Source organism: Pteropus medius, unplaced genomic scaffold (genome assembly GCF_902729225.1).
Source record: "Pteropus medius unplaced genomic scaffold, Ma_sr-lr_union100, whole genome shotgun sequence".
NCBI classification, from domain to species: Eukaryota; Metazoa; Chordata; class Mammalia; order Chiroptera; family Pteropodidae; genus Pteropus; species Pteropus medius.
Window position 1 is genome coordinate 19351087 of NW_024352785.1, and position 24922 is coordinate 19376008.

Sequence of the window (24922 nt, forward strand, 5' to 3'; positions counted from 1 at the left end):
TGACAGCAAGAATAGAGCTTCTAACTGGGTTTCTTCCTCACCAGGCTGCCCCTTGTTGCCTCCTCCCAGGGTTCAGCCTTTGACTCAGTAGCATGCATCCTGCCTTTCATGGTATTGTACAGGTGTAACCTCATTCCTTCCCATTGAGGGAAACAGGCAGAGTTCTTGCTCCATGATCTAACAGCTTTTATGAGTTACACCTAGAACTCTCAACTAGCTCTCTTCTCTGGGTGCCGTGAGGTCTCTTTCAGTGGAGTTCACAAGATCTGCCTTGTGAGATTTTACCCTCCCCAGGAAGAGCACCCAGACCAGGATAATGGCCTTGGGATCCCTGAGAATAAGAAGAACAGAATTCCATTTTCTAAACCAAAGCTCATCAGTTAGCTATACTGAGAAGATCCCTAGAAAAAGGAGAGAAAATGTATACCAGCTTCTGTAAAGTCATCACAGCAGATAACTGAAAGAAGAATCAACCTGTACCATCTGTCTCAACCAATTTTCAGATTTTTATTGGACATTACATACATTGGACATATAGTCAATTTCTGATTTATCTTCATCACTATTTGGAGAGAGAACCAGATCGAGCTTTTCATTTTTTCCATCTTTATATTTCTTACATACCAGAGGATTCAGATCACTATGGCCTTGGGAGAAAGCTAGTAGCTCACATCAATATGACTGTGACTATGCTGAACATGCATCACTGTTTGCTGAGGTTTCATGTGTACATGAGCCTGGATGGAGCTGTATTGAGATGTAAGATGTGGATATGTCCTACAGTTATCAGACAACACCAAAAGATCTTTTTGGCCTCTTGTGTACTAGGTGCCCATGTTTCCTTTCTTTCTGTTACTGTTGTGGAGCGGAAGTAGAAGGAGAAATGGCACAGGTGTTTGGTAGTAGAGAGAATCAGGAAATCATCAAAGAATTTCTCTTTATCTTCAACCCTTCAAATCTAAGTTGTGAACCTCAAGGGACATGAAGCCACAGGCAATGTGAACTCTAGACTATTTTCCATGTGAATTCAAACTTATGGGAAGTGTAGATTTTTTGCATTATGACTAAAAAAATTTTCATCTTTCAGTACTACCAGTGGTTTTCATATATATTCACAAATACATCTATCTCAGAGACTTTGTCTCTGATTTTCTGACCTGGGATACTAAGGAAGTATGAGAATGTGGAATGCATTAAGATATGTCCCAACAAATTACCATATCTTGCAATTTTGCCTAAGTTCCCTCAAAATGATAGCTCACAAAGGAAGAAACTATAGGGGGAAAAAACCTATTAGATGATATAATTCTGAATCCTGTTATTATCAGATATGCATACAAATGAGAAAGTAAATATGTTTGCTGAAATAATGAAACTTAAGGAAGAAAAATTGAAAAGCATTAATTTAAAGAAATAAGCAAATATTTTGAAGCTTTGCTAGAAGGCATTTATTTTTCACTTGTCAGTTGGTGACTTTGGACACCTGGATGATCCTTTACAGAATAGAAATGGGGTGCATCATCTGCACTGAACATTTCCTGGAGATTCTTTCAATGAATGTACCCCTTCTGTCTTCTCAGTTATATGCTTCATGGACTTGAAGACCACTCCAACAGGATTTATTTTGGTTTCCTGAGAAAACAGTGTTTTCCGTATGGGAAAAAGTAGATACAGGTATAAAATTGATGAGATTACATTGCACCCTGTAGTCACGATTCTAAATTGAAAGTGTCAGATAGTATGACTCATAGATTTTATCCCAAAAGTACACATTTCTTAACTCTGTCTACAAAATTCACCTGTACCAAACGACCAACCCAGTAGCAACGAGCACCCCTAGTGCCCACATTGTGTATTTCCATCAAAGGAATTGGAACCTTGGAGAAAAGATTTATTCCAGATCTGGGTCAGAATTGTCATTGAGGAGCCCAGACATCCTCCCACATCGGAAAGTCGAGAAGGTGAAAAGGGCTGTTTTTAACAGTTTCATGTCAAAAATACCCAGGAGCCAACTTGAAGAAGCTAATACTGAATGAAGTTTGGATAGTTTAAACAGTAATGCTACTACTACTAATAACTGATATGATAAAAATCCATATGTTCACAGATACCACAAAAAAAAAAAGAAAACTCATTTTTTACCTTTGAAGAATGGTAAGGAATGCTATAAAAATTGATAAATAAAGGGAAAGAATCTAATGTTGAATAAAACTTTCGTGAATGAAAGTTTCCTTATCTGAACTTAGTGTAACCAAGAAATTAATAAGCGATTTTTTCTTTAGATAAGTATTCTATATAATAAGTGAAAAAGGAAAGAAAATTAGAATATTCCAATTTGTAAACCCTTTACTCATTAAGAGTACCTGAGAGTTTTGTTTCCCAATAAATTGAATCTGAATCACATCATGCCTGCAGTTCTAGGAAACTTTTTGTGGAATATGCAGGGGTGAGAGGAACTTATTAAATGATACTATAGAGTGACAACAGCAAATCCCAGACCGGGAATCTCTCTGGAACAAGGAATTTTTATTCAACAAAATTTTCCAAGGAGCAAAAAAGATAGGGAGTTATTGTTGAAAACAAACCTTAAGAGACTCAAGGTATAGGTGTGACTTTGTTTGCTGTTCTTAACAACAAACTACTTTATGTTTTAGTAGGGTGGGACCAAGAGTGCCTGGATTGGGTCTCTATCCCAACTACTGAGAACTTGATTTGGACCACCTCCCTTGAAATGGCATAGAGAGGAGAGTGACAGAGTGAGAACTATCCAAAGGATCAGGGTGCCAAAGGCTTAGAGAGGAGAAATGGAGGGATGCTATGGGAATAGTGATGTCTGTACGCCCATCTTGATTTTCTGTGGACTGAAAGTTGATTAATAATGGAATTAATAAGGAAATATTTTACCTAAATTGCTTAAAGGTTGCAGTTGCTCTCTTAGGAATTTCAGTTTAAAAATCCCCCTATTAAACTTGTGTAGTTACCGTATTAATTTAAAGAACTATTTTTGAGGTAGTGCTCGATATTTTACTTGTATTTAACCAGATTCTTAACTGAGTTACAACATTTATCTGTAGTAATATTGGATATTTTCTCATTTCGTAAAATGTGTTTCTAGCCCTGTGGAAGTATGTGAAATTCATACTTTTCCTCGTGCTGTTTCCTTTTTGCCATAGGAGAGAGATTTAATATTACTAAGTAACTTTAACATTGGTTCTAACAGTACCTTTTAGAGATTAAACAGATACCAACCCAGAAAAGTGTAGGTTGTCCCCGCTCTCTGCCCTTCCCTGGATTCCCCCATTTTATCTTGGCCTTCATAATCAGACAGACAGAAAGTGCAAGTACCCTTTTTTGCCTCTTGCATCTGCAATGGAAGTAGTTTTTTAAAATATAAATTAACTGCTAACTTGTAAACAAATGTAATAATGACCAATTATGAAGTCTAGGATAAAAATAATATGACAACATTCAGTGTTTCTGGAAAAAAAGAGTCAAAACTTAGAAAATTTAAGATCCTTATTTTCAGGCTGAATTAGATATTATTAATGGTTTTTGGGTACTGTTTAAAATTACTAGGGGCAAGTTAGAGAATCATTCCTTCAACTCTCTGCCTCCTCAGAATAAGAATAGCAGTGCCAAGTAACTGCAGTCACCCCTCTACCATCATCTCTGACATAGTCCCTGCCCTAATAGATGCAGTCAGGTTCTATAGATTATTGCAGCCTGGTAAGAGCCTAAAGCTCTTTCCTATTCTGCAGATCCCAAAGCACCCTGTTCTTGAGAGCTTGGATTTTACAGAATACACTTGGGCTATATGCAACATTTTCTGCAACTTACATGGTGCTGGCTAGCAGCCACTTTCACTCAGATCCTCACGTCCTAGATTCACAGACCAAAGTTCTCCCATCTCCAATTAAGTGAATAGAGACTCACTTATGAAATAGAAAACAACCATGGGAAGCTTTTTATAAGATTAAAGTGAAAATTCTGTTTTTTAAATCACATTGTATTATATGAACTGAGCAATAGAAGGGAAAAAGTTCCTCAACCACTTTTTGTTTTGAAGCATTAAATCAAAAGCAGAGGTCGGTGCATTTTTGAATAAAAATCTAGGTTATATCAAATTTCAGACAGGTAGTTCTGAGAATCTAAAATCAATATAAACCTGCCTGTTCTGTGACTAAGATGAAGTTTTTTTCTTTTTTGTAGTTGAATAAATTGGGTTTATTATTCATTGCTGTGAGAGAGAATACATGTCACAGGGAACCATGTGGTATTTCAGTAAGGAAAGATGTTTCTTACTGTATTTCAGTCAGTCAACAGGTAACTGATCACTTTGTGATAGGCACTGACTTTGCAACAATGAAAGTTAGACAAGATCCTCTTGGAGCTTATGTTCAGGTAATAGTGGCAATTATTTTCTGAGACCTGATTGGTAGGCATGATATCATGGTCTTACATACATTATCTGATTTAATGCAACATTGCTATTAGTCTCATTTATAATTTGTGTGGATAATGAGAGCAAAAATAAAATGACTATGCATTTTTTTAACGAAATTGAATTATATGCACATTCTCCTGGTGAATCTTTTAAAAATGTCTGCAGTACGTCAGAATTATCTTTATATACTCATATCTTTTTTTTCTCAAATAATTGAAGATCTCTTAACTTCTGTGAGATAAAAACAAACATTAGAAGTGAGGGAAAACTAACATTTTTCACATGTTCTAAATGACAGAAAGAGCTTTCTGTATTGGTATAATCAGATGATCATTGATTGCCAAATTTATTGTTTAGTTTGTTACATTATCTGTATCCATAGAAATGCCTTTCCTTCTAATGATGTAATTGTTCCCCTTCCCCTTCTCACAAATACCCATTGCCATTGTCTTCTAATCAGAACATTATTTGCTCTTCTGCCTGAATCAGTACATCCTGAATAGTTATTAATCTGAATAAATACTTTTTGCCTCTCAGTGAAATGTTTCAAAAAACTATAGAAAGCAGTTCTATGACAGTTGTGTTTTAAGGTTTTATTAGACTTAAATATAACATTGTATTTTCAGTTCAGTAAAATACTATTTGCCATAAGTAGCTCCAATGTGAATCTGGCAGGTAATTGTAAATAATTTTTGACTTCTATTTTCTCTTTGACTCCCTTAATGGTGTCATTTGAAGAGAATCCTTAGTTTAGATTACATCTAATTTATCACTTTTTCTTTTTTGGATCACACTTTTGGTGTTGTACTTAAGAAATCTTTGCCTAGCTGAAGGTCCCAAAGATTTTCTAATATATCTTACTCTAGAAGTTTTAGAACTTTAGGTTTTCAGTTACATTGATCATTTTTAGTTGATTTTTATATATGGTATAAAATATGAATCAGGATTCATATGGATATCCAGTTATTTCAACATAATTTGTTGAAAAGATTATCTTTTCTTTATGTACTTGTTTTTGTACTCTTGTAAAAAATTAATTGACCCTAATTACTCAAAGCCATCTGTAGTTTCAGTGCAATTCCTATAGAAATTTCAATGGCATTTTTCACAGAAATAGAAAAAAATTTATTTGGAATCACAAAAAACCCTGAATAGTCAAAGCAATCTTGAGAAAGAACAGAGCTGGAGGCATCACACTTTCTGATTTCAGACTATATTATAAAGCTATAATTATCAAAACAGTATGGTACTGGCATGAAAACAGACACATAGACTGGTGGAATAGAATCAAGAGCCCAGAAATAAACTCATGCATATACAATCATAAGATATATGACAAGAGAGCCAAGAATACTCAATGGGAAAAAGATAGTCTCTGTAGAAAGTGATGTTAAGAAAATGATATTCACATGTAAAAGAATGAAATTGGACTTGTTTCTTATGCCACTCATAAAAATTAACTAAAAATGGATCACAGACTTAAATGTAAGACCTGAAACCATAAAATTTCTAGAAGGAAAAATAAGGAAAATGCTCCTTGCCATTGATGTTGACAGTGATATCTTTTTGGTTATGAGACCAAAAGCATAAGAACAAAAGCAGAAATTAACAAATGGTACTACATCAAACTAAAAAGCTTAAAAGAAACAACAAAATGAAAAGAAGGCAACCTACAGAATGGGAAAAAATATTTGCAAATCATATATCTGATAAAGGGTTAATATTCAAAATAGATAAGGAGCTCATATAACTCATAGGAAAAAACAAAAACAAAAAACCAGTCTGATTCAAAAATGGGCAGAAGACCTGAATAGATACTTTTCCGAAGAAGACAGCAAGTTCATGAAAAGGTGCTCAACATGACTAATCATCAGGGAAATGCAAATCAAAACCACAGTGAGTTAATCACCTCATACCTGTTAGATTGGCTATCATAAAAAAGATGAGAGAATAAAAGCTGGTGAGGATGTGGAAAAATGGAACCCTTCTACATTGTTGGGAATGTAAATTGGTATAGCCACTATAGAAAACAGTCTGGATGTGCTTTAAAAAAAAATAAACTAACATATAATCCACCAATCCCACTTCTGGACATCCATCCAAAGGAAATGAAATCATTATTTGGTAGAGATGTTTGAACCCTGTGTTCATCATGTTCATTGCAGAAGCATTCACAATACTTAGGAAATAACCCAAATATTCACTAATGGATGAATGGATAAAGAAAATGTGATATATATGTATATGTACATACATATACATACATACATAGGAATATTATTCAGCCATAAAAAGAAAGCAGTCTTGCGATTGCAACAACATGGATGAAACTTGAGGGTATTATGCTAAGTGAAATAAATCAGAGAAAGACAAATACCGTATAATCTCATTCATGTGGAATCTAAAAAAGCTAAATTCAGAAAACAGTAGAAAGTAGTTACCAGGAGCTAGGGCTGGGGGGTGGGGGGCGTGGGAGTGAGAGAAATGATATGTTGGTCAAAGGGTACAAACTTCTACTTATGAGAAGAATAAGTTCTACTTATATAGCTAATGTATAGCATAGAGACTATAGTTAACAATACTGTATTATGTACTTAAATTTGTTAAGGGAGTAGATCTTATTATGTTCTTACCATAACATCAACAGAAAAATGGTAATTGTGTGAGGTGAAGGATGTATTAACCTTATTTTGGCAACATTTCACAATATATACGTGTATCAAATCATCACATTGTAGATCTTAAACTTACACAATGTTATATGTCAATTAACTATCAATAAAGCTGGGAAAAAATTAATTGACCCTACATGTGTGGTTTTATTTTTGTACTCTGTGCTCTTTTATTATCTATAGATCTATCTTTAATCTAATACCATACTATCTTGGTACTATAGCTTTATAGCAATTCTTAAAACTGGGTAGTGTGTTTTCCAACTTTGTGCTTTTTAAAAATTGTTTTGGCTATTCTAGTTCTTTTGCCCTTTCATATAAATTTTAGAATCACCTTGTTAATTTCTGTGAAATAGCTAGCTGGGATTTTGATTGGAATTGTGTTGAATCTAGAGATCAATTTGGAGAGAATAAATATCTTAATTATGTCTTCATTCCATAAACATGGTAAATCTATTTAGTTACTTTTTTTAAGTTGTCAGTGTACAGATCTTACAAATATTTTTTAAGTTTAGACTTGTGTTTCCTGTTTTTGAGTGCTAGTGTAGGTTACTTTTTAAAATTTCAGTTTCTAATTGTTCATTGCTGGTATATGGAAATATATGGATTTTTGTATGTTCACCTTGTTGCATGTCTGTATTAGTGTTCTCCAGAGAAATAGAACCCACAGGGTGTGTGAGTGTGTTTGTGTGTGTGTGTGTGTGTGTGTGTGTAAAGATATGAAAAACTTGATTCTTATGATTATGGCGGCTGGTAAGTCCAAAATATGCAGGGTGGGTTTGCAGTCTGGAGACACAGAAAAGAGCTGATAACTGCAGTTCGACTTGCAAAGCTGTCTGCAATAGAAATCCTTCTTGCTTGGGGGAGGTCTTTCTTTGTTATATTCAGGCCTTCAGCTGATTGAATGAGGCCCACCCACATTATGGAGGAGGACATTTAAAATCCTAACTTTTGTATTTCTGTTGTTTTTTTTCCTTTTCTTTAGGAGGAGCATATTATTTAATATCTAGAAGTCTAGGGCCAGAATTTGGTGGTGCAATTGGCCTCATTTTCGCTTTTGCCAATGCTGTCGCAGTTGCTATGTATGTGGTTGGATTTGCAGAAACTGTGGTGGAGTTGCTTAAGGTAATTCACCTTTCTTCTAGTCATTTGTTTCCCAAATCTTTGTTGAGGGCTTATATCCTGCTCACCATTTAGATGCTAGGAAAGCAGTGGTGAATACAAAATTCATCCTTCAAGAAGTTTAGTGTATGAGATAGACAAAGAAAATTATTTTAGAAAGTCAGAAGTAGATAACTAGGAGGTCTTGGTTTGTGGTTTTTCTCTTTTTTCTTTTTTTTCTTTTTAACGCCTACAGCACCTGGTATTCCTAGGTGGTCTCCCATCCAAGTACTAACCACGCCCAACCCTGCTTAGCTTCCAAGATCAGGCAAAATCAGGCACGTTCAGGGTGGCGTGGCCATAAACACTAGGAGACCTTGGCAACACAAAGGGAGATCACTTAACTTACCATCTAGAAATGGGTAGAAGACTGTCAAGGATGGGAGTTTAGATGTTAATAAGCTGATAGCAGAAGTGGGGTGTGGTATGAGGGAAACAAGGAAGAAAACAAAACAAAGGCCTGGAAAGAGTGGAGTATATTATGTGTTTAAAAAAAAAAAACAAAAAAAATAACCCTAAATATTTCTGAATGGCTAGAGCACAAAGGCAAGAGATTTAAGACTAGAAAGAGGAATCAAGTCAGGAAGGGTCTTCGTTTGCTAATAAATTTAGGTCTTACCTTGAATAGAATTGGGGACCATTAACATGATCAGATTTGGAACCTAAAGAAATGACCATGGTATAGAGAATGGATTTGAAGGATCACAACTGGAGATGAAGCCCTTTTAAAAGGTTGTTGTAGCTGTCCTGGGAGCAGAGACATGGCTTATATTAAAACAATGATGAGGCCTTTTGAGCCACGCTTCTCTTGCTCAGGCCCGCTTCCACGTCTGGAAGTGTACCTTTCCTTCTAATAAAACTTTACTTTTCTACTGTAAAAAAACAAAACAAAACAAACAATGACGAATGGGGCTGAAAAGGCGTGGGCGAATATGAGAGATTTTAAAAACATCGAATAAGTAGACTTGATTAATGGGATGTGGGAAATTAAAGAAAAAGAAAGGAGGATGTCAGGTTTACACACAGTTGAGGATTTAGATGGGAAGTAATGCCATTCACTTGAGATAGAGAACATAGGACAGTTTAGTTTTAGACCTCTGATTTTAGGAACTAGAGATATATCCAAGCAGAGCTGGCCAGAAAGTAGTTGACAATACTCTTTGGGAATTTAGATAAGAACTTGTTTGAAAAGAGTCATTGGGATGTGTATAGTTAATTAAAGTAGTAGAAGCGAAGTAGGATTCAGTACTGTAAAATGAACCTCGACTGACTCATAGTTGTTCATGTTAGGTTAGGTTGTAACTCTTCTTCTGCACTAGTGTTTGGTACATTAGCAAGTGTAAAATTTGAAAACGACTGACACTTACATTGCATTGACGTCATCTGTGTAGGCCAAAAGGATGGAGGAAAGGAAGGGCTGTAAGTAAGCAAGTAATATAATCATTAAGAGTTTGTATTCTTTCATTGTTTAATTTAGTATATGTTTTTAATTTCATTGATATTAAATCAAAAATACTTTTGCTCATACAATGAGAATAATGTATTTTGGACAACTACATGAAAGTATATCCATCTCTTCTTTATGCGAACCTAAGACCATTTAAAGCATGAGTTCACTAATAAATACATCAAAATATATTTCTGCTATATAACTTAAGAAAATCCTGTTAGTGCTATTTAGTCATATTATTTTTATTTGCTTGTTAGCAATTCTCTTTTTGATTTATTGTGTCTGCATTAAATATAGCATTATTCGTTTGATCATATTTTTGATGTCATCAGATACCTGAATGGCATCTCAATAATAGTTATTCATTCCTTTTCCTTAGGTCTCTGTTCGTAGTTAAATAGGCATTTGTTCAACTTCTACATGTAAGGCACTGTATGTACTTTCTCTAAAATGTTTAAAAAGAATTAGACTTTAACCAAAATAACTAATATTGCTTATTACATTTATAATTCTCTTTTTCTAGGAACATTCCATACTTATGATAGATGAAATCAATGATATTCGAATTATTGGAGCCATTACAGTGGTGATCCTTTTAGGTATCTCAGTAGCTGGAATGGAGTGGGAAGCAAAAGTGAGTAATGGTATCATTGGAATATCTGTAAATATTTAATATATGAACTTACAGAGCTTTTGTTTTAGGAATGCTATACAGCGTGGTAATATTTTTAGATTTTGATATTTAGATATTTAGATTCCTAAATGGCCACTTTCAGAGAAATTTATGTATAAGGTTATTTTCTAATCGACAAATGGGAAATATTTGGAGATAGCCTATCAGTTTAAATACAGTATTTTCTAAATTTTTGATTCCCTACCTCCCCTCTCGTCCCCTATTCTTAATTTACATTATATAGAAATGTCCAGGTCAATATTAGGTAGTCCAAATTAAACTATTGGCTTTGTAATTTATTTAAAAGTTCATTTAAATAAATATAGAGGCAATAAGTTAGTGCCCGTTAGGGATGAGAGAAGCTAATCTTGCCCCTTACTATTGAAATCTCAGAAATCATGACTACTAAAGTCAATACCAGTGTTTCTGGGAAAAATTGAAGTCAAGTGTTAACATGTAGTCAGAGCACCCAAATATATTTCTGTGTTTTTGAGAGAATATGTTACAGTACAGCTCCTGTTTCCTGAGTAATGCATACCCACAAAGATGCTTTTGAGCAGCTCAAAGTCCCTTCTAGGGTTTCTTCGTGTTTATTTCTGTAGATTGTATAAAATCACAGATTTCTGCTATATGTGAGCTATGATAATATTTACCAGATCAAAAATTAGGAAAGTATGAAAGAATTATTTTTCTATGGTTGTTATTTAACTCGTTAGTATAAAATTAAATCATTTACTTAAACATTTAATAAATCTGCTTTACTGAAAAGAATAGAATTTCATACTACCTGGACACGATTAGATATAATTTGTTCTTATTTCCACAAATGACAGTTTTTCATGAGTATCTGCCCAATTTTATTGGCAAGTTAAGAGTAGAGGAGGAAAGGCAGGGGGTGGGCAGAATGGGTGAAGGTGTAGTCAAAAGGTACAAACGTCCAGTTATAAATAAATCATGGGATGTAATGTACAGCATAGTGCCAATAGTTAATAATACTGCATTGTATATTTGAAAATTGTTAAAAGAGCGAATCTTAAAATTTATCATTACAGAAAAAAATTTATAACTGTATGGTAATGGATGTTGACTAGACTTATTGTGGTGATCATTTCACCTTATAATCAAATATCAAATCATTATGTTGTATACCTGCAACTGATATATTATTACATGTCGTTGTGTTCCAATAAAACAAAACAAAATGAAAAAAGGGTGGAAGAGGAGAAGTGGTAGTTCTCATAGATTGTTCTTGTCTCTCAGTCCCATTGCTACTTGAATCCCCGTCCTGGGTGTTGTCTTCTTTCTGTACTTTTTCTTTTATTTCCCTGTAGCTGACACACATTCAGCATTGTGTTTGGACTTGGTATAAAACTTGTGATCGTTGCAAATATGTTCTCCATGTCAAGATTGTACTATGCAGTGGAGGAGAAAGGAAAGAATGATATATAGAATGAAAAGCCTATAGTGTTTTGAATTTATAGTGCTTTATGATTTGTGGGGATGCATGTCGTTAATTCATTTGAGAAATATATGGCATGATCCTACTTTTGTTACTCATTTTTTTCTCAATGCGTTGAGCATTTTAGGATAGTTCTTTAAAGATTGGTCATTTAATAAATTTATTCTACACCTACTTTGTGCTTGACGTTGTTTGAAGTACTGAGGAAACAAGACTGAAATCCCTTCCCCCATGGAAGTTATATTCTAGTGAAACTGAATCAATGTATAGATATGAGATTTGATTTTGATTTTTAATGTTTAAAATTCCAGGCTCAGATTGTTCTTTTGGTGATTCTGCTACTTGCTATTGCTGATTTCGTCATAGGAACATTTATCCCATTGGAGAGCAAGAAGCCCAAAGGTTTCTTTAGTTATAAGTGTAAGTAAAAAAGATAGAATATTTTTAAATGTGTATATTATATAATACAATTCTATTAGTATATAAATTTAGTACATTTTAGATATTTTATAATGTAATTGAGTTTGGTGTAGTGACTTGCCCTAATTGACAATTCAATTTAGTTTTGTCTTTATGTGTGTTACAATTGGAATAAAAAATCACTTATTTATGTCTTTCATTTTTCATTATTAACAACAAAAGGTAATAGAATGTAAAAAATAAATCAGTGCTACTGAGGAAAGGTACTTTAGTTCTCTACTAATTTTGGGAATTTATAACTGAAAGGTAACTTGTTGGATGTGGCTTTTTCATTGTTTTAGTTGTATTTCAGCACAAGTCTAAAAGTACCTGAGACTGTGAAACTGTGAAAATAACTAGAAATATTAGTTTCTTTGTGATTGCAGGTTAAGTTTTTCTATGGTTTGCATTAATTGTGTGAGACTTTTCTACAGTTTTCATCTTCTGTGACCCTTTTCATTCTGCATCTAATTGTCACTACCGGTGAAATTGACTTATTTATTATTTCCTAAAGGATCTCTCTGTATCTTCCCCACCCTCCCTGAACCCTCACTTTCCATCTTCTCCCTGCTTAATTGAGCAACTCTGAACCTTGAACCTATCTCCACAAAATAAAATGAAAGTGGGAAAAAATAGTTGCATTAGCATCAGAGAGGCTTAGCACTTAGGGTAACAGGTTTGTTTCAGTTGATAAAAACTCCTTGCTTTGAAGCTCTAGAAGAAAAGTCCTAGCTTTACTTCTCCTTAGTTGGTTAGCCTGGAGTACTCATAAAGATATAGAATGTAAATCAGTGTACTTCTTCCTTCAGAAAATCATACATGGGGAAAAAAGAAAGTTGAACTAAACTGTAGAGCCTATAGACCTAGTTGACTTACATTCTGGTATAAACCCCTTGATCTTTCCGCTGTCTGGCAGGTTGACAGCACACAGTTCTTGGGTCATTTGTGAGTAGTACTGATTTGGCCTGTACCAGACCCTGACTTAGTTGGCTGGGCAGTTTTCTGATACAAATTGTTTTAAGGCACTTACCTTAACTGACACCCACCTATTATTTCTGCCTACTGGTCCTGGGTTGATAGTGTGATGTCTGTTCTGTCTACTAGTGCTCATGTGTACTTCTAAACTGGGCTTTAAATTCCTGAATTCCTGGACTGGGAGAAGTGGTGTCTGCTAGGCATGCCAGAAGTGAAAGTGGCATCGGTTAGGTAGATAATTTTCTGTATTTTGTGCTCTCATAAATTATATTTGTGATATTTCTTCTATTATGAACGATTTTTTACTTCAGTTTTTTAATATGTGTTTTTGAACATTTGTTTTTGTCACTTTTATTTCTAAAAGAAGTATTAAAAATTATAGTGGATGATACTTCTAAAAATATTTCTGATAATTAAATATTTTTTGTTTATACTTTAATTGATTTAAAAATATCTACAAATACATCTTCTAGGCTACATTTTTTATTTTGCTTTTTTTTTCAGATCCTTGGCAACTTAAAGTATTACATAGTTAGCTAGTGTAGTAATTTATGTTGTATTTAAGCAGTACATCTGAGTTTATCTCAATCTGAGGTAAATAAATCTAAATATACTTTGGAATGTGACTTCTCTTTTTTGGTGGTTGATATTGCTTGGCTCTCTTCTTATTCTTTATACTAAAGCAGTGTCAGTAGTAAACAGGCTAATATTGATAAACTTGTCAGGTCAAATGACTACCTAATAGAGGGTATTCATTTTTTCCTCTTTCCTTTTTTCTTTTTGGTATGAGATGTGTCTTTCATCAAAGACCAATGCTTCTGCTGTGTTCTAGATCACCTTTCTTTTACTTTATCAAAGCCATTTATCCTATAATAATCGACTTTCTTTCCTGCATCAAAACTCTCACATATATAAGTTCATGAACTTGTTCTAGTAAGTCCCATCCTGAAAATGCTGTCTCTTTTATTCTCCTTGAGCTACCATCTCATTTCCCAATTCCCTTTCATAGACAAATTTCTCAAATCTATACCTCTCATTTATTGTTATTTCAAAGTAATTTCAAACTTATAGAGAATTTGAAAAATTTATACAATAAATTTCTTAAACTTTTCACAATAGATTCACCAACAATGATCACTTTTTTATTGTCTTTTTTTTCCGCTGCATTCATTTTATCACTCCATATATATCTAATTATTATGACTACGATTGCTAAACCTTTTGAAAGTACTTGCAGAAATCATGACTTCTTATCTTTAAACTTAAGCAGATATCTGCTACAGAAAAGGACAATTCAGGAAGTTTAACTTTGGCACATATGGTTCATATACAAATTTTTCCAGTTGTCCCTATAAAAAATTTTATAGCAACTTTTTTATTCCCATTCCAGGGACCCATTCATGATCATGTGTTATATTCAGTCATCATATTTCTTCATTCTCCTTTTTTTAAAAAATGGCCTTTACATAATCTTCAATCTCCCTGAATCTGAAACAGCTCTGTAGGCTTTTTTTTTGTTTTTCATGATATTGACATTTTTCAAGAACAAGTCCTGACAGTTGAGTTTGCCTGATTTATTTACATAGATTTAGGTTATTCATTAATTTTTTTTTTTTTTATCTTTTGGTCATTCAAACAACCTTTTTACTGAATTCTCATGAGCAGACTCTGTATAGACACTTTGGTTAATGTAAAGATTAACACAACATAGTCCTTATCTTGGTAAGGCTTATATTCTAGTTGGGTAGATACATACGTAACTAAATTGATAATAAAACATGGTAAAGTGCCAAAAGAGAGGTATAATAAAGAGCTATGGGAGTCCACAGGTTATTCATTTTTGCCAGGAACACCACCTGGATGATGTTTCCTCCTCAGTGCGTCATCACATTAGGAGACTTCACATGATGTCAGATTTTCCCATCACTGATGGTTTTAACTTTGATGACTTGGTCAAAGTGGTACCTAAGAGGTTTCTTTATTGTGAGGTTGTCATTTTCTTCTTTGTAATTAATAAGTAATTTGAGACTGTACAGAGCCTATTCCCCATCAAATAGTTTGATTTCATTCATTTTTAACCCTTCTCTGGCTTCTGTCTGTCAAAGTCATGACCCATGGTGCTAGATCTATTGCGCAGCAGACATATACTTAGTTGTCCCATTCTCCTTGAAGTATTTTTCTTGTTTTATTTGATGTCACAATGATCACTATGTCTATTACTCTACGTTTTAGTGTCCTATTACCCCTTCTCTTCTTTTATCCTCTAAATGTCAAAGTTGCACAGAGTCTAACTATATTCTTTCTTTTGGTGATGTATACTCATGGTTCCAGTTGCTATCAAGAGACTGACATGTTTCTATTCCTGGATCTCTCCTTTAAACTCCATATATAGATATATGTCCTACCTAATCCTTCTCAGACTTTCCTATTTCAGTATGTGGATGAAACCAGGATCTCAGTGTTTTCTACCTGCCCCCTTACTTTCTAATCTTTCTCTAATCAGTACATTATTCTCCCCTCACTAGACTGAAGCACTGAAGTAACTTTTTAAGGTCTCCCTGTTTCAGATGTTGATGCCTTAGTCCATTGCCCACACAGCATCCACAAAAGCCTTAATCACATCATTTTATTTGCATGTATCTAAGCCTATGTTGGCTTTCTATTATGTTTAGGATAAAATATAAAATTTTATATTTTATATATTTAAAATTTTGTATATTTTCACCCCCTTTTCAGGAAGGAAGGAAGGAAAGAAGGAAGGGAAGAAGGGAGGGAGGGAAGGAGGGAGGAAGGGAAGGAAGGAAAGAAAAAAAGAAAGAAAGAAAGATTAATGGATAGAATGAAGGAAGGAAGGATGGTTGGATAAATGACAGTTAATTCGTTGTTTTAGTGTCAGGACCTGTAAGAATAGATGGAAACAGTAGGACTAGTTGAAGCGTTCATTATTGTTGAAGTGAAAAGGGCCTTTACCTAATTTATCTTAGCTAAAATTATCTGGAAACCTGATGAATGACCTCAAAAATCAAAAAGGTCACCTCTATGAAATAGAGAAAGCTGTATATATAATATAGAAGTTCGATGGAAGGAAAAAATTGTTCATTTAGCATAATATTCCTTTTATTTTCTTTTCTCATTTCTTTTGACTTCTGAGATTGAAGGGCTTAATCCACGCTTTGCTTTACATTTTGTCTAGTGACAACAATCAAATTAGAGGTGCTTGACTTAATTATTAAGGTCTACAAAATAGTAAGGCATGACCAGGTCAAATCATTTTTGTTTGTAAACTGTTTGTTCCCTTACAAAAAAAGAGAGATACTAATACTTGAATTAGAAAGTTTTTAAAAGTTTACCAGTTACTTCAAGAAAAGTCAGAGATCATACATAGCATTTACTCTTGACCTAAATTATTATAGTCTAATCTGCTATTCACTAATTGCCAAAAAACATTTCGTTCTCTACAGCTGAAATATTTAATGAGAACTTTGGACCAGATTTTCGAGAGGAAGAGACCTTTTTTTCTGTATTTGCTATCTTTTTTCCTGCTGCAACTGGTATTCTGGCTGGAGCAAATATCTCAGGTGATCTTGCAGTAAGTACTGTATTGATTATATATTTAAAAGTATTGTATTGATTATATATTTAAAATGGTATGCATATGTTTACTTTTGAAGATAGACCTTAAAAAATATCTTTTTGTCTTCTAGGATCCTCAGTCAGCCATACCCAAAGGAACACTCTTAGCCATTTTAATTACTACGGTGGTTTACATGGGAATTGCAGTATCTGTAGGTAAAGAACCTAACATTTCTTTATGTGTTTCAGAAATTTTTTGATGTACATACTATAAATACTTATTTCATGACATATTTCTGACTTTTAAATTCAGAAATATTTTAATAAAAAACATGGAGTTGCATATTTTAATTAAAAAAAAAGTTTTAAGTAAACTAGTAATGATTTATCGACATCTAAGCCAACAGCCTCCAACCTTTTTGGAACCAGGAACCGGTGCTCCTATGAGAATCTAATGTATGATGATCTGAGGTAGAGCTGAGGCACTGATGCTAGCGCTAGGGAGCAGCTGCAAACACACATGAAACTTCACTGGCTCATCTGCCACTCACCTCCTGCTGTGCAGCTTGGTTCCTAACAGGCCGTGGATTGGTACCAGTATGCAGCCCAGGAGTTGGGAACCCCTGATCTAAACCACCAAATGCTCTATGACTCCTCTAGGATTTTTATTAAAGTAAATAGGAAACTTATGTGAAATCTTATCTGCAAACTCTTAAATTTCACTGAGTATATTTATAGAAAACTTTATAGGTAAAAGTAAATGCTTTGTTTATGGTGGTTATTTAATATTTTTATGTAATTTCATTATTTGAAGATTATTTCAAGGCCATTAAGCAGTATCTGGCATTTTTTACCATAAAAACTGATTTTGATGAATAAGACATACTACATTGAATGAAAAATCTTTCTCTAAAGTCTTACTAAATTGAATGAAAATGGTTTTAAACCATTTTATTATACTCATGGGCTCATAGCATTTTAGAACTTAAAAGGTCTTAAATGGTCAACTAGTCTCTAAATCCCTGTTTTATAGATGAAGGAATTGAAGCTTAGAGATTTCAATACCAAAGATAACTCATATTTGCTTTAAAGAATTGTTTTCATGGCAAAGTGAATATTGGTTTGTTTTTTTAAAATAAAGTCTTAAAAGGCTATTTATAATAGTAGGTTCTTTACCTGAAACATTCTAGTCCAGAAGAAATTTAATAACTATTAATTTGCATATAATTTACAAGTAGTAGATAAATTGTCTCAAATTTAGTACATTTTCATAAAACTATGTACTTTAACCAGAATACATATATTTTTGAAATTTAATCATTGTCTTAATGTCTGAACTCTAAAAGTCAGGTTTTACAGTTAAATATCTTGAGCATACTATAAGAATAAATCTTAGTTTAATGCCAACCTAAAGAATCACAAACTCCAAATTCATAGACTACAGAGTATAAGGTTTCCATTGTATTTCAGTGAGAAAATTTTATTTTTGCTATATATTCAACGATTTGTTGGGAAATAATAATGGAACTTTTTTTTATAGACTCTGCTGCTAATTTGCATCAATTTAATTTTGAAATTTCACTAAACATAGAGTTAGAAATGCTAATAATACTGTCATGATGGGCTAAATTAAAATACAAAAAAGGAATTGAATTTCATTTAGCTTTACAATCTATACATAAATATTTGAAATTCATTTATATATAATCTTAGCAAAATATTTTTATGTTCCCTTAAAACTCCTAGCATGCTCGTATTTATCATACATAAGCTAACTAAAGAAAATTTAGTTTCAATTTAAAGAATGATGTAACTGATCATGTTTCAGATTGGACAATAATCTGTAAGAGCAAATAAACTTTTTCTGTTTTTTTATCTGACCCTATAACACTGCTGGTCCTCATACTCGTTTTATTCTGTCTGCATGAGCCCTTGCGGCAATAGGAGTAGCCCTTTCTCCTTGGGTATTCAATAGCTGAACCAGTAAAGATGGTCAATACACCAGTGGTTGTATAACTAGTTCGAAGCAATGGAACCTTTTTCTCCCAAATATATTTTGAAACACATAAAAGCATAACTGCTTTAGGGCTCAACACGGCTCAGTTCTCCCTTCACACTCCAATGCTTTCAGAAATACCTTTAAGGAAACATGGTTTTGCAAACACTGCTCTGAAAGTTAGATGAAGAAATTTTAAGAATAAAGAACTATAGGTAGTTGATCTAGTAATTAAAATATTCTCCTTATCAAATTTAATTTTCCATGTATTCAGTTTTTGATGTCACAGCTATAATTTTTACCTCCTATATGGTGAGACAATAGTGTTAAAGTGCTTCAAAAGTAAAAATACATGAATACAGTCTAAGGAATGGTTAATTACTATTACTTGTACATCATAAGTTATTTCAAATAATGAAGTGCTTTCAAGAAAACTTTCAAAATTTTATTATACAAGTTTTTGGTTTTGCACAAAAGTAGAGAGCATTTTCTGATGAGCCTAACAACTTTCACCCAGCTTTAAAAAAATTTTCAAGAATTATCAGTACATGGTTAATCCTGTTTCATCTATACCTATTCACTCTGCCCCATAAGTCATTTTTAAGCAAATCTCAGATACCATATATTTTCTTATTATCAGGGTGGACTTATCTGAGACAAAGGTGTAAGTAGAATTATATTTCATTAATGTTCAAATTGGTTTCCTTCACAGAAGATATTACTTGAAGTCTGATTTTTGACAGGTTTCAAATATAAAATATTTGGAGTATAGAAAACATTTCTGCCACTTGGAACTCTTTCAACACAATGTTTTCATGTTTGGTTAAAAAGACATCTTAACCAAAGAGGCCAGGAAATAGTTTTGTAAATATACATTTTTCACAACTTATATTTACAAGGTTGTTAAGTATATATGTATAAATACTACTCCTTATAAGGTTCCATTTTACTACTTAAATATTGGGGACCAATACTGGGGACCATGATGCTTTCCAAATTCTGTTCCCTGTAAAGCTATCTTAACTGTAAATGCAGTGTATGTTATTATAAGCAAGTATGTACAGTCAGTCCCATAATTTCTTTATTGGTATATGTAATTTTGAAATGAATATAAATATTAGCTATATTTTTTGTTCTTATTGTCATTTGTGCTTTAGGTTCATGTGTTGTTCGGGATGCCACGGGGAACGTTAATGACACTATTGTAACAGAGCTAACAAACTGTACTTCTGCAGCCTGCAAATTAAACTTTGACTTTTCTTATTGTAAAAGTAATCCTTGTTCCTATGGCCTAATGAACAACTTCCAGGTGAGCATCAAATTTATATTATAACAGACATTCTGTATTTGTCTAGAGGTCAGACTGCTATCAAATCGGACCATTCAGATTACAGCAATAACTTAGAAAGGAGGACTGTTGTTACTTTATACCTAGATGTCTTTTTTAAAAGACTGTAGATAATTAATTGAGCAAACAGAAAAAGATGAAAGGGTAAAATCTGAAGCCATTTAAGAGCGAAAGGGCCTCCAAGGGTAACACTTTTTATAATAGAGTATAATATATGTAGTATACTGTTTCAGAAAGCAAAGAAGCATCAGAAGCATCTTATACATGGTCATATTTGTGGGGTCTATTTCTGAATTCTCTGTTTCATTGATCTTTGTATCTATGCCTCCACCAATACCATACCGTCTCGATTTCTGTAATTACATAAGTCTTAAGTCACGTAGATTGATTTTTTTCCCATTTTATCCTTTTTCAAAAATGTTTTAGCTGTTTTAGTTTTTCCATATAAATTTTAGACTAATCTTATGTTTATCTATAAAAAATCTTGCTGGGATTTTGATAGGAACTGCCTTAAACTTGTATGTCAGTTTGGGGAGAATTGACCATTACTATGTTGAGTATTCCAATCCATGAACACAGTATGTTTTTCTGTTCCCTTTGAGCTTTTTTCTTTCATCAGCATTGTATAGGTTTCATAATACAAGTTCTGTACACCTAAGTCTTTCATTTTTATTGTGAACAATTTAGATCCATACTAATTAAAATGAGTTCAGTTTTCTAATTAGAGGTGTCTCCATAATTGCTATATATATATATATATATATATAAATACCCTTTTGAAAAGTATTGATCAGTATCAATAGTGTTATTTTATTAGATATGGCCCATATGGTCATCCTAAACCACCGTTTAACAACAGAATTAAATCCTTAATGGATGCTTGAAAGTTTGTGAACTTTTAAAATATGAACTATGTAAAGATAATCTCAAGTATTTGGAGAATATCAGTCCTATAAGGTACTAAAAGTGAAATGAAATTTTTATAAACTTTATGTGTTTTTAGAAACTGTGCAAAGATTTTATAAGGGGAGAAGGAATTACTAAAATTGGGAGGATAATTTTGAAAATTGCTTGATAAGTCCTAGGATGCTAGAAGGAAGAGACACAAAGGTATAGATTCAGATTAAAACAAAATATTCTGTGGCAAATCTATAGATTAGATGGTTCTACTAATTAAATGTAAAAAATTAAAATGTTGCTTCCTAGTGTTTTTCCAGTATTGTGTAAAAGCAATAAACAGAATAGTTGGGAATTTGATATGTTTCAGAACACTATAAATTTAATGTGGAATACATAAATTTTATAATAAAATTTTGTAACTTAAATTTTAATGGCATTATTCTAATTTTCTGTTGTAGTTTTCAAGCAATTGACTACACTTTCAGTGGTTCTAAATATTGAACCCAATTATGTAATAGGAGTTTGTTTTTTCTAGTCACAAGACTAGGCAAAATCGTAAGAATGAAAGAAAGTATTCATGTCCAGCTAATGATTCGGGCCAATTCTGACATTGATATTGTGTATGAAAGGCACAAATGCTGGTCTCTGCCCAGGGACTGAAAATACCAATCAGATTTCTGCATTGTTGCCTTCAAATAGAAAAGTGAGTTGTCTTTACCAAGTCTAGTATGGACTCGTTCAAGCAAAGAGGAGTTTGGTATACATAAAGCTGCTTTTCTAATTTAAGTAAATACATTTTTTAAAAATCTTTTTAACGTGATACATAGTGTGGGGGTGGGGAAATCTTGTGAAAATATAAATTGTTATTTGGAGAATGAAGTATGGAGGCTATAACTGAGGAGCCTGTAAGTTGGAGTCTCCATCATGAAGCCTATACAAAGCCACACTTTATACTGCTGTTTTGCATATAATTGACTTTTCATATTTCAGGAGGAAAAGGGATTTGGTCTACCTTATTTGTCTTAAATTTTTAAGTTTATACATTATATTTATGTATATAATATACATAGAGTGTTATGTTTCTTATTCTAGTTTTATATTTTAATGTCCTCTGAAACCTTTGACTAGGCATTGCTTGATAAACAAAATGTGAGCATCTTTGCTCTGTCAGTCAAAGCCTTTCATACCCAAACTTATGTCCCACTGCCTTCTATTCGGACTGGACTCCAGTCATGGTGTGTTTGTGTAAGTACACATGACACACACTGACCCTACTCTGTTCTATATCTGTTGTTTCACTCTGCTTGGAATACACCTCCTTTTTCTCCTTATATGTCCAAATCTATTTGCTCTGAAGATTTTCTTGAACCTTATCAACACATGTACCCCACACACAAAATTTCACCAATCATTTTAGTTGGCCTTGTTTTCACTTTTTATTAGATTTTTGTCTTTTTTCCTTTTTTTTAGAGACAAAACCATCTTTTTCTTTTCTTTGTTTCCACTATATATTGTAGACAACACTGATATTACTGTTACTTATATTATTATCATTATCCTTGCTACTTATATTTTACCATAAAATGGTGGGAAATGCAAAGGTTATTGGGTAAATATGTAACTAGAAAACAAGAAACTTGACAAATAATGTTTCCAGATACTAAACAGGGTGTATTATGTACCTCAATTTAGAGCTTATGGAGGAGAGACAATGTAATTTTTTCCTCAAAGTGTACACAGCAGAAATGAAGTCTGCTCATTTTTATCTTGCTCCACCTTCTATATCCTTTACGATCTTATTTCCTAAAAATAGGGTTGGCAATGCTAGATAATCTAGTACTAGTAATTGTGGAAAATAGTGATCCTGAAAAATGCATGGCATATATGTAACTATGAAATTGTTATTAAAGGGCTGAATAGAAAATCATGATTTCAAGTTTTTTCTCCCTGAGATTCTCAGAGAAGTCATGCTAATGTTTGTAAAACACTTAAATGTATTTTTCATTTTTAACCGTAAGTCTTGTGAAAGATACAGGGAGAGACATTTAAATGAAATAAGGTGGTTTATATACTCCTATTAGGCCAGGTAATTTTACATCCGATTTAAAGTATTAAATTATAGTCAAGTATATGATAGTCATAAATAGTTTAAGGCCTCATTTCCTTACCTCCTTGGTCTCAATTGACATGCTCTTGGTCAATAAAAGTGAAAGGTAAATCTCTGCTAATGAAGTAATGACTCTAGTGAATGATCATCATTCACTACCAGTGAAATTTATAATGGATGGATTAAGGTGACAGTATCTGAATCCATCAACAGCTTTTCCACCTCAATTTAGTATTTTGACACATTTCAAAGATGCAGAAAGAACAGTGCAGTGAATACCTGTGTACCTACCCTTCACTTACATTGACTAGTTATTTATATTTTGCCCCATTTGCTCATCTTTCTATGTAATTATATTATTTTTCTCCTCAAAAATAAAAGAATAAATTGTAGACATCACAACATGAGAGTTTGAAGTATTTAAAATATTCTGCACAAGCACAGTACGGTTATCCCACTCAAGCAATTTAATGTTGGTGAAATGCTGTTATCTAAATATATATTCCGTATTCACATTTTTGTGCTTGTCCTAGTAATGTCCTTATAGCTATTTTTCCCACATCTAAGATTCAGTCTAGGATCACACATGGCAGTTAGTTATCATGGTATTTTAAAATCCTTTTATCTAGAAGAGTTCCCAGTCTGCCTATTTTCATCTTTCAGAATGTTGACATTTGAAGAGTTAAGGCAAGTTATTTTGTATTATACTCCTCAATTTGGATGTATCTAATTATCTTCTCATTATCTAGGTAATCAATCCATTTTTTTAAAACTTCATCATAAGGAAATATTTGAACATGTACAAAGATATGGAAAGCAATATAATGTACCCAATATATACACATTTTCCAGCTTAATCAGTTATCAGTGCATGATTAATCTCATTTTATTTATAACCCCCACTTCCTATATTATTTAGAAGCAAATCCTAGACTTTAATTTTTCAGCTAGAAATATTTCCACATTTAGCTCTAAAAAGTAAGTACTCTTTAAAGAAAATGAACAACACTCCCCCACCCCCAGTATAATCACAATACCAATCTACTATCTTAACATCCCCAAAAGAAGCAACCTTTCTGATGAAAGTTTATTGCATCACCTTGAAATGTGCTTACCAGGAAACTTGTACTTTATTTAATGCAGTTAACTGTCTAGTCCTACCTACCAGTTGACTGGCAATGCAGAGGTGAGAGGAACAGATTAAATAGCACAGTGGAGATGCAGTCAGTAAAATCTAGAGTGGGTATTTTTAAGGAGAAATAAAAATAATAAAATGTAAAGGAAAAGGTGAACCTGTAGACTGAAAAGGACCTTTAAGAGACACATCAACCAAAAGTAAAGTATAATCTTTTTGTGGATCTTGACTTGAACAAACTATTTAAAACAAAAGTGGGACAGTTTGGGAAATTCAAACGCTACTTGGCTATTTGGGCTGTTAAAGAATTATTCAGTTTTTAAGCTGTGACTATGACTCTGTAGTACAATTTTTAAAAGTTCTTACCCATTAGAGGTAAATACTGAAACATTTGTGCATAAAATGATATCTGTAGTTTGATTCAAAATAATGTTGGGATTGGCCTTGAGTTGGTCATTGTTGAAACTGAATGATGTTTACTTGGCAGTTCAGTATCCTCTTTTCTCTGCCATTGTGTGTCTTTGAAAATTTACAAAATAAAAAGATTTTTTAAAGGTAAGAGTTAATAGT

At 33.1% G+C, this 24922-nt stretch overlaps 1 protein-coding gene and 1 pseudogene across 1 annotated transcript in view; one reads left to right on the forward strand and one right to left on the reverse strand.

The window, feature by feature from the left end:
* The window catches only part of SLC12A2 (solute carrier family 12 member 2), an 87520-nt gene that overhangs the window by 30350 nt on the left and 32248 nt on the right, over window positions 1-24922 (forward strand). Inside the window, exons 5-10 of the mRNA XM_039848603.1 lie at window positions 8102-8241; window positions 10251-10361; window positions 12171-12279; window positions 16755-16882; window positions 16998-17082; window positions 20020-20171. Of these exons, the coding sequence (XP_039704537.1) occupies window positions 8102-8241; window positions 10251-10361; window positions 12171-12279; window positions 16755-16882; window positions 16998-17082; window positions 20020-20171 (725 nt within the window). The remainder of the gene's footprint in view (window positions 1-8101; window positions 8242-10250; window positions 10362-12170; window positions 12280-16754; window positions 16883-16997; window positions 17083-20019; window positions 20172-24922) is intronic.
* LOC120591001 (uncharacterized) lies at window positions 8465-8583 on the reverse strand (annotated as a pseudogene).